Consider the following 11,069-nt stretch of genomic DNA (forward strand, 5'->3'; position numbering starts at 1 on the left):
CATTAAGCAGTATATAAATAGGAGCTAACAGATCTACTGACTGCTGGAGTAGCCAAGGTACAATGGATTGTACACCAGAGTACTGTATTGTATTTTACTGCTGTCAAAAGCACAGGAACTAAAGAGAAGAAACGAATAGTACACAATTTGTCTTGTTAAAGACCACTGCTGCCATACTCAAGGCTCTGTATTAGATCCAGTGTTGAATAGAATGATTATCAAGAAGCGATAGACCAGGGATAACCAGCTCCTGTATTTTCAGCACTGTTTCATTTACTGTAGAGTGGTGGATGGACCAGAGGTCAATTTCACTGTGTAAACTGACCACCACACAAGAATTCTGGAGCTGCAATGAAGCGGAAACAATCTACAGCAATATTGTGGTTAAATTGCTTATGTTATCAGCAACCTTGGGATTGTGGCATTGTAAGCAATCCAGTCTATCCAGATTATAGTGAAAGGCAGAAAAGATTGGCTGTTTTCTTCCTCTGTGGAATCATGTTTTCTTTTTAATTGCTTTCAAAATGTGTGTTTAAAATACAGTTTGAGCATCTCTTTTCTGTGTGTGAGATAGGTGAGACCATTGCTTTCTGATAGTTCATTGTACACAAACATTGTTTCATGCACAAAATTATTTAAAATATTGCGTATACAATTGTCTTCAGGCTATATCATAAAATTTTAGAGTTGGAAGGGACCATAAGGGCCATCCAATCCAACCCCCTACATTGCAGGAATATACAATCGGAGCACTCCCAACAGATGGGCATCCAGCTTTTGCTTAAGTATAAACTGCCTATGAAACAAATATGACTTTTGTGTTTAGATATGGGTCTCATCTCCAAGATAGCTCATTACATACATATATGCAAATATTTGTATTCCTAAACAAAAATAAAATCTGAAACACCTGGTTTCAAATATTTCAAGATAAGGAATATTCAATTTATGTTTGCTTTGCACAGTTCCTCTCTCTGCTTTGATATTTTGGGTTTGTTTTCTAAAAAAGCCATTTTCCCAAACAAAAAGGACCCTTTGAACTTTAGAGAACTCAGATGTCACTGGTGTTTTGGAGTCATCTAATACCAAGCCTAAATCTGATTCCCCCACTCCTCTCCCCCTGCCCCAAAGTTGGCTGCCTGCTAGGGGTCTGTGTGACCTTTTGTGATAATGAAATCTCCAGATGGTGCCAGAACATCCGGCCCTGTGTGCTGCGGGGAGGAGTGCAGGGGACCTTATTTGTTTCCTAAGGAAGAAGGGAGGCTGGAGAAAACCCAAGCAACTGTGGAGATGCTTGGACAAACAGATTTGGCCCTTGTGCCAAAGTATCATCTTCCTTACATGCTCAGGTTTCTCCTTTCTTAAACCATGGTTGATGGATATCCTTGTCTATTCTGGGAATTAATTGGTGTCCACCTAGAAATCCAGCTTGCAAATATTAATTTTGCTCCATAATTATTCATGGTACTTAGCAAGACGACTTTAGGTAAAGCTTTTGCTTTTTGACTGGAACACTGAATTATCATCTTGAGGAATTAAAGAGCAGGGGTCAAAAATATGTTAGGCTTTCAGCAGAGCTAATTTAAATTATGGGAGAGTAGCAAGGCTGATGCAAAGTAGGGTTCAGTAAAGAGTTTGTATTTAATGGGCAGGAACAAAAGTTGTTGTTGTTGTTGTTGTTGTTGTTGTTGTTGTATTCCTTCAAGTCATTTCTAATGTATGGCAACCCTAAGATATGGGGTCTGTTGTCGAAGGCTTTCATGGCCAGAATCGCTGGGTTGCTGTAAATTTTCCGGGCTGTATGGACAGACCTCACAACCTCTGAGGATGCCTGCCATAGATGTGGGTGAAATATCAGGAGAGAAAGTTTTTGGAACATAGCCATACAGCCCGGAAAACTTCTTGATAGAATTTGTTCAGAGGGGTCTGCTTCTGAGAGAATGTGTCTTGCCTAAGGTCACCCAGTGTGTTTCTATGGATGAATCATGGTCTCCCACAGTCCTAGTCCAGCATTCAAATCACGACACCACACTAAGTTGTGATCCTAATCAAAATGCTTTCAGCGTCATGTAAAGCTGAATCTAAATATGATTGGTCATGGAAAACTGATAGAAATCCTTATCAGTGATGCAGGGACTCTTGTAACGGATGAGGATTATTTTTTTCTGGTTCATGCGCCTCAGAGGAGTGAGACATTCCTCGATTTATTGCTATACCTTAGGCTGAGGGTGCAATATTTAATAGTATCACATCCTCTTTTATAAAGATTCAGATATAGTCACCAGTGGCCTGTGGTCCAAGTAGGGAGGAGGATGCCAGTATGTAGCAATTCTGGTTCATACTTTTTAATAAATTAAGGATTTAGCACTTTAATTCTCAGTGGAATTTCTCTTTATAGTAGTTCAGCATGTAAGTCTCTGGGAGCATTTTATGTTAGTACATCATCTTTGGTTCCTGATTATGATGCTGCTGCTGCTGATAATATAATTCCACCACCATAACCATAGGCAACATGACTCAAAACCAATAGACAACACAAGCTTATGTCCTACTTGACAGATTTCTAGAGGCATCTTATTTGCTAATGTGCAAACAGAGTGTTAGAATAAGTGTACCATTACACAGTTCTAACATTTTTACAAACATTGAACTGAAAAACAGAGCTGGCTGAAGACATTTTTGTTCTGTGATAACCAGTCTGGTCCCTCAAGCTGAATACACATGGTGTGGAGCAAGGAAATAATCCCAACAGTTAAAGGAATTGATAATAGCCTTGGATGTCATCGAGGCAGGATTCTTTGATCCTGCAGTGTCGTGGGGTTGGATTAAACAATCCTTGCAATCCCTACAATTTTAATGATCTATAAACTAAATAGGCACTGAGAACACAGACTATGTGTGGGAGGATGGGTGGCAAGAACAGAGATTAAAGGGAGTCGTCAGAACATAGCACTTCTTTAGCTGCTGATGAACATATGTTTAGGCGTCAAACAGCAATAAAATCTACTTTTTGAAATATTGTCAGCTTATATCAATGTATATGCCTAGCCCACGTTCATATCTCATGTACTTCTCTCCTTTCATCTTTTTCCTCCCCTCCCCCAATGTGATTTGCAATTACACATTTAGAACTCCAGTGATTTTTTTTCAAAATAGAGAATAATGAGAGTTCATTGGTATTAGAAGTTGCAACAGTTTGGTTTCACCGAATCCAGGGAAGCACTAATGAAGACTCCCAAACTAGCTTGGAATCAGCTTCAGTTGGATGGGGATTGCTGTGATTAATGGGGTTATCTTTTAATCCCTCAGCCCATCCCCAGAGGAAGGCATGGGAGATGAATTTGACCTGATGGATCACTCAGACCTGTACATCTTAGACTTCAGTACGTAAGAACCTCTTTGGTGATTTCATCTTGGTTTAACCTCCTGTTGGTGTTTGGTGATTTTAAAAAAGTCTTATTGTGATAGCTTTAGCCCCTCTGTCCCCTTTTACCATCGTTGTGTAGCAACTTCCCTTCACTGTCTGGCTTGCCCTTACTGCTTTTCATTGACTTTTCCCCAGGACATCATTATTATAATGCTGTTTGTTGCTTTTTCCTAAGGTCCCAGCTTAAAAACACTATGTAAACTGGCAGTGATCCAATACAACCTGGACCAGTCCTGCCTTCCTCACGATATCAGGTAGGCTATTTGTCATTGTGGAAAGGCATTCAGTGTTCAGGCCTTATGCCAGGTCAGATTACACAAGCCAACAAGGATTTTTCATCAGATATAATTTTTGGTTATTCTTATAGAGTTTTTTTGTGCTGAATTCATATCGATCTGTGTTTATTTTTTTCTCTATAGTGTAGCTTTTGCGACGAGGCTAATCATATAATTAATTAACTGTGCTACTCTCATTTCTGATGATTACAAAAAGTTTGGTTTTGTTGGCTTGTGTTATTTGTCCATTATCTGTTTGTGGCTAGCAGCAGATTTTCAGTGTTTTCAGTAGAAATCTTCCATCACTTGCTACTTGTTTCGTTTAGATGGGGATGACAGGGGCTGAATGTAAAAGCTTTGAGACTTTCTACAACTGAATATTTTTATTTTTAAGGTGTCTCCAAACAATGTTTAGCAGTTGAAAAATCTTGGCTGTTGCTCTGTCTTGTACCTAATTCTTATCCGTTGTCTTTGCAGATGGGAGCTTGCAGCAATGACAACCAACAGCAACATCAGCCGGCCAATCTTCTCCTCCCATGGATAACCCCATCTCTTCTTCCCCCTCCTGCTGCCCTCAAGCCCTTGCCTTGCAAACATCATTTCCTTTATCCCTTGCTGTGCATGAATGTTTAGCCTATCGGAAAGGGCTACTGCTTCACGTAAAGGATTTCTTTATTGTCCAGCACTGGGGGGGGGGGGGGGGGCTTTAGCTGCCCATCCTCTTGCCACATCTGCCCAGCTGTAACTTAACCAAGACCTTGGCCTGAAGGCAGCATGCACACAGAACTGGATGGCGCACACTACAGAGAAGGAAGGCGAGTGTTTTGTCTCACTGCTGGAAGCTACAGTTTACATCTGTCTTCTGGTGTAGTACAACTTGAATTAATAGGAACAACAGAAACAAAAATCTCAGGACTCTCTAGTGTACAACCAGCATATGCTTCACATCACAAAGGCAAACAAAGCAAGGACTTTTCAAGGCTCTACTTCTCTTCATCGCCAGCCCTTTTGAGTGCCTAGTCCTCAGCATTCACCCAAGGGCTGAACTGAGCGCCCTGTCTTAAGCCATGTTCCCTGCTCTGCTGTGGGCACAGAAAAGCATGCCTGGTCTTTCCCATGTTAGAGCTTGGCTGGGTTTGTCCTCCCTGGTAAGCATCCACAGGAACTCCTTATATGATGCTCAAGCACTTGCTGCCTTTAAAGTCATGCAGATTTCTCTGAGATTAGTCTTCACTGGAATTGGAGGGGGATGATGACTGGATGGCAAGGAGTGGTCACCCCGTATCTTGAAAGACTGACTAGAAGAGAGACTTGTCTGTACTTGGGGCAGGAGGTGTCCGTGCAGGATTTAAATGCTGCTTGCCCAGTTTGGTTTGAAATGTACAATCAGCAGCTCAACGTTTATAAATACTGGAGAGGAAAACCAAATGGTAAACTTGACTGTCGTGTCAGTGCTTTGTGTGAATGAAGAGTGAGTGGAGGTTTTTTTTAAAAAAAATGTGTTGGAGTGCAGGTTCTGGAGACCACAAACTAAAACTGAAATTGGAGAACAGGAGTAGCTTTCTAGTTTAGGGCATGATCTGGGATATCCCATTTAAGTCCCCTTTTGGCTCTTGAGTCATTAGTTCGCCTTAATCAAACCATGCAGTCTCAGCTTCAGTCCCTCTTCCATGTGAATGGAGTAATATATTCTTGCTTCACAGGACATGGTAAAGATTACAGGATGAAAAAAGTAAAGTTCTTATAATATCCAAAAATGTTATATAAGTGTTATATATTTATTATTAAACTTGGCTTCATTATTATTCCTATTAAACAAGGTTTTTCAGCCAGCCAAGGTAAACCATGTGTCTTAAATCTGCCTCAAATACTCTATCAAACTACCCATATTTACTTGAGTCTAATGTACCATCAAATCTAATGCACACTTCAATTTTCAAAACACTGAAATCAAAACTATTTGTTACCGAATGTCACGCGCAGTGGCAAAAAAATGCACTCTTTGTCATTTGGCCATTAGAGCTGATGCCTGCCTAGAATCCCTTCTTTAAAAACGAATAAGTTAGGACATCACAGCTTCCAGCAATGGAAAAGAAAACTTTGGGTGCATCTATGCTGTAGAATAAATCCACTTAAACTGCCTTGGTTCAATTCTGTGGGGTCATAGGAACTGCCAAAAGAATGCTGATACCTTAAAGGTAAAGGTAGGTAAAGGTTTTCCCCTGACATTAAGTCTAGTCGTGTTCAACTTTGGGGGTTGGTGCTCATCTCCATTTCTAAACTGAAGAGCTGGCGATGTCCGTAGATGCCTCCAGGGTCATGTGGCTGGTATGACTGCATGGAGCGTTGTTACCTTCCTGCTGGAGCGGTGCCTATTGATCTATTCACATTTGCATGTTTTCAAACTGCTAGGTTGGCAGAAGCTGGGGCTAACAACGGGAGTTCATTCCCTGGATTCGAACCACTGACCTTTCAGTCAGCAATTTCAGCAGCTCAGCGGTTTAACCCGCTGTGCCACCAGTGGTTCCACTGCTGATGCCTTACCAAACTACAAATTTCAGGATTACATAGCATTGAGCCATGGCAATTAAATTAGAGATGGGATCTCTTGAATAGGAGCTCCCAAGTGCAGATCCTTATACAGCTTCCCCTTTGGCTTTGGCTCAGCAGTAAGATTACCATATTACGTTAATCTAATGCAGACCCTAATTTTGGGAAGGTAATTTAGCCAAAAAAAGGTGAGCATTAGATTAGAGTAATTACAGTATTTAATTCAGTATTACATTATATAATTTGGAGATGAGAACCCGATATTTTTGACTTTCAGCATCTCTCAGTCCTTTAGCAATCTAGATTTTAATAGAAACCTTTGAATTGTTACCACCCTCACCCCAGATCCAAAGGTGGAGGAAATGCATGCTCCTTCTTTCACTCTAAAGTTATTTTTAAACACTGCAGAACCAACCCAACATTTTGTTATCTATGTTTGTGTATGATGAATAAAAGCCACTGGCTTTCATCACATCACATCGTTAGAAAACAAATTTAGTATAGCTGGTAATGCAATGCAGTAGAAATATGAATAGATTATGTGTATTGTGAGAGGAAGGCACAGAAAACAAACCAATACTGAAGAAACAGTGGGTAAGATAAATATATTCAGAACAAAACAGTATAACAGAGGAGCTCTGGCTCAAACAAATGTTGCTCAATGTGTTGTCGAAGGTTTTCATGGCCAGGATCACAGGGTTGTTGTATGTTTTCCGGGCTGTATGGCCATGTTCCAGAAATATCCAGAAGTATGGATGCCTGCCATAGATGTGGGCGAAACGTCAGGAGAGAATACTTCTGGAACATGGCCATATAGCCCGGAAAATATACAAATGTCGCTCAGTTCTTTCACCCTGGCACAATGACAGGGCTAGCTCGTTTCTGGTTTACTTGATTTGTGAATGTTCCCTCATGGGATTGGGTGTCACAGGGAGGCGTTTTGGTCTCGCCTTCACATATCAGCCACAATGTAGATCACTTGTTCAGACACCACTGATCAAAAGTTTGAACGGTTCCTCAGGCTAATTTTTTATCACATATGAAGCAATGAAAGTGTCCCAACCCACTTTTTCCTTCCTTATTTTTTTATCACACATGAGATAATAACAAGAGTTGGCCCAATCCCCTTTCCTCCTGCTCTTTGTTATCTGAATTTTATTCTTGCATAGATTTTGACCCGTTTCCTTCCCAATATTTAGGGAGTTTTTCCTTCTGGATTAATCCTTGAGTGCCTCACATTAACAATCTACTTGTAGGAGGAAGACTAATCTAGGGCTGGCAGATGCAATGACCTTGGTGCAGAAGTCAGTCCTGATGTGCTTAGCTGTTCCTTCTGAGCCAATACAGTTAAAACTGGTTACATTCTGTTGAAAACTGCTTATCCCAACATCATATCCTTGAATAAAAATGTCAAAAATTAGTCATTTGCAAGAATTCAATTTGTGCTATACAGAACAGACAGGATGTCTATGAATGTCTCCTTGTAGCGGTGAGAAGTCCGTTGTCAAGATGTACCTTGCTTTTAAACCAATTCACAACAACAAAACCTGAAAGTGAGCACGATGGACGTTTTCAAAAAGATTTTGATAGCTTGAGTGCCTGTACAGTTGTATAAACACTTTAAACTTTTAGCTATTACAGAGACCTTGGGAATTGTACTCTGGGGTGGAGTGGACTGGGCAGCCTCTAGAGAATAGAAACATTTTATAATCTTCCAGCTGTTGATTATGCTGGCAAGGGATATTGTGAGATTTTGGTGCAGCAAAGCAAGGTTTTCTAAGTATAATATATCTTGGTAGTAGAGTATCTATTTTTCAAGCAGAGAAGAATTGTCTTCAGTTCCTTGTCCTTTCCAAGTGTCAAGAAGAGAAGATTGAGCGGTGAAATGATTGCTGTATTTAAAAACCTGAGGGAATGTCATGTAAAAGGTAGAGCAAGCTGTGGAGACTAGAACATGAACTAATGGGTTCAAATTATAGGTTGAAGATCCCTTATCTGGAATCCCCGAATCCAAAATTGTCCACATGGGGGGCAGAGATAATGACACCTTTGCTTCCTGATGGTTCAGTGTATACAAACTTTGTTTCATATACCAAATTATTAAAAGGTAAAGGTAAAAGTTTCCCTTGACATTAAGTCTAGTCATGTCCGACTCTGGGGGTTGGTGCTCATCTCCATTTCTAAGCCGAAGAGCCGGCATTGTCCATAGACAACTCCTAGGTCATGTGGCCGGCATGACTGCATGGAGTGCCGTTACCTTCCTGCAGAAGCAATACCTACTGATCTCACATTTGCATGTTTTCGAACTGCTAGGTTGGCAGAAGCTGGGGCTAATAGCGGGAGCTCATTCCACTCCCCGGATTTGAACCGCCAACCTTTCAGTCAGCAAGTTCAGCAGCTCAGTGATTTAACCCATTGCGTTACCGGGGGTTCCAAATTATTTAAAATGTTGTATAAAAGTACTTCTAGGCTATGCATACAAGATGTATATGAAGCATTAATGAATTTTGTATTTACACGTGGGTCCCACCTCTAAGATACCACTTTATGTACATATAACTATATAATTACTCCTAAAACCCAAAATAGAGTCTAAAACAGTTCTGATCCAGACATATCAACCTGTACAAGAAAAGAGTTTCCACCTAGACTTTTGGAAGAACCCCTTGAGCTTTCAGAGCTGTTTGACAGTGGACCAAACTGCCTCAGAGGATGGTGACTTCACCTTTGGGAAGTTTCAAACAGGTTGGATGACCATATTTTATAAATGTTTTCGTTCTGCATTCCTGCATGGCACATGAGGTTGACCCAAATTCCTATTGAGGCACCTTCCAACTCTATAATTATATGATAAACTGAACTATATGACTTCAACTAATATACTAATTTGCCAGGGGGAGAAAGGGGCAAACGGCTTTCCTACAGGACAGATTTCTTCTGCAGGCTGCTTCTAGCCTCTAACGGCACATTGTCAATATTTGTGGGAGAAAATTATCATCCACCTGATCACAAAAAAACAAGCCAAATCCTTGTCCAAGGCAATGGGGAATCAAATACAATTGATTAACAATCTAACAGCATCATAGCACTGCTAGGAAAATTGTCAGCAGCGGAGTTGTAAAAGCAGCTCAGTGCTTCACAACCTAAGACCCAACTTTTAGAAGGATGTTTAAAGATACTTCTTGAGTAATTTACAAAGAAGGCTTTTAAATAGCATTTGTTCTGTCCCATTCATGGACTTGTTAGGAGAGTCCTAGCAACTCGACAGCAGTACGTGTGTAAAAGATCTTGGAGTCCTTGTGGACAACAAGTTAAACATGAGCCAACAAATGTGGTGTGGTGACAAAAAAGCCAATGGGATTTTGGCCTGCATAAATAGGAGTATAGTGTCTAGATCAGGGGTCCTCAAATGCTTTAAGTGGAAGGCCTGTTCACGGTCTCTCAGACTGTTGGGGGGCCGGACTAGGATTGTTGTTGTTGTGTGCCTTCAAATCGTTTCAGACTTAGGTCAACCCTAAGTCTAAAGTTTAGGACAGAGGCCAGGTAAATGACCTTGGAGGGCCGCATCAGGCCCATGGACCTTAGTTTGGGGACCCTTGGTCTAGATCCAGTCATGCTACCCCTCTATTCTGCCTTGCTCAGACCACACCTGGAATACTGTGCCCAGTTCTGAGCACACAATTGAAAGGAGATGTTGACAAGTTGGAATGTGTCCAGAGGAGGGTGACTAAAATGATCAAGGGTCTGGAGAACAAGCCCTATGAGGAGTGGCTTAAAAAGCTGTGCATGTTTAGCTTGGAGAAGAGAAGGCTGAGAAGAGACATGATGAGGTCCATATATAAAGATGTGAGGGGAAGTCATAGGGAGGAGGGAGCAGGTTTGTTTTCTGCTGCCCTGGAGATTGGATGCGAAACAATGGCTTCAAACTTCAGGAAAGGAGATTCCACCTGAACATGAGGAAGAACTTCCTCACCGTGAGAGCTGTTCAGCAGTGGAACTCTCTGCCCTGGAGTGTGATGGAGGCTCTTTCTTTGGAGGCTTTTAAGCAAAGGCTGGATGGCCATCTGTCGGGGTGTTTTGAATGCGATTTTCTTGCTTCTTAGCAAGCTTGAGGGGGTTGGACTGGATTTTATTTATTTATAGTATTTATTTATAGTATTTATATTCCGCCCTTCTCACCCCGAAGGGGACTCAGGGTCACATTACACATATAAGGCAAACATTCAATGCCTTAACATAGAACAAAGACAGAGACAAACGCAGCTCCGAGCTGGCCTCGAACTCATGACCTCCTGGTCAGAGTGATTCATTGCAGCTGGCTGCAGCTGACTGCTCACCAGCCTGCGCCACAGCCCGGGCCTGGATGACACACGAGGTCTCTTCCAACTCTAGGATTCTATGATTTTAATGCTTTCTCCCCTTCTCCCAAGGCAATTCCAAACACACAAAACAGGCAGAGATCCTCCCAATCTCTGTGGCACATCGCTCTTAAGTAAATATGTAGAACTGGATGGGATGGTTGCAGTCATCATATAGGAGGTCACTCTATTTTAGAATCATTGTATTGTTGGAATGGGGCCATCTGAACATTTGTTATTGGGTTATCCCTCACCATTATCTTATTTTGGGGAAAAATCTTTTTCCTAAAAATTAACTGGAGGTCCTCAGCACAACTTCCTCTCTGCACCTAGTTCGTGTCATTTCATTTCCCCAAATGGGCTTGGAAGCATATCTCTTCAAGGTAGATAACTGAGTTGAGACTAAGGGGTTGTTTTTGGATAAGGCTGCTCTTCTATTGAGATGCAAAGCCATGGCAC

General features: G+C 41.3%; 1 protein-coding gene across 8 annotated transcripts in view; it reads left to right on the forward strand.

Annotated features, from left to right (window-relative positions):
• klhdc3 (kelch domain containing 3) overlaps nucleotides 1–5,137 on the forward strand; it is a 63,675-nt gene extending 58,538 nt beyond the window's left edge. For all 8 annotated transcript variants that reach the window (XM_062970877.1, XM_062970881.1, XM_062970873.1 and 5 more), the window contains 3 exons: nucleotides 3,310–3,383; nucleotides 3,603–3,681; nucleotides 4,180–5,137. In XM_062970877.1, the coding sequence (XP_062826947.1) occupies nucleotides 3,310–3,383; nucleotides 3,603–3,681; nucleotides 4,180–4,246 (220 nt within the window). In that variant the 3' untranslated portion in view covers nucleotides 4,247–5,137. The remainder of the gene's footprint in view (nucleotides 1–3,309; nucleotides 3,384–3,602; nucleotides 3,682–4,179) is intronic.
• Nucleotides 5,138–11,069: the final 5,932 nt, after the last annotated feature.

The sequence above is a fragment of the Anolis carolinensis genome, chromosome 1, assembly GCF_035594765.1.
Source record: "Anolis carolinensis isolate JA03-04 chromosome 1, rAnoCar3.1.pri, whole genome shotgun sequence".
In the NCBI taxonomy this organism is placed as follows: Eukaryota; Metazoa; Chordata; class Lepidosauria; order Squamata; family Dactyloidae; genus Anolis; species Anolis carolinensis.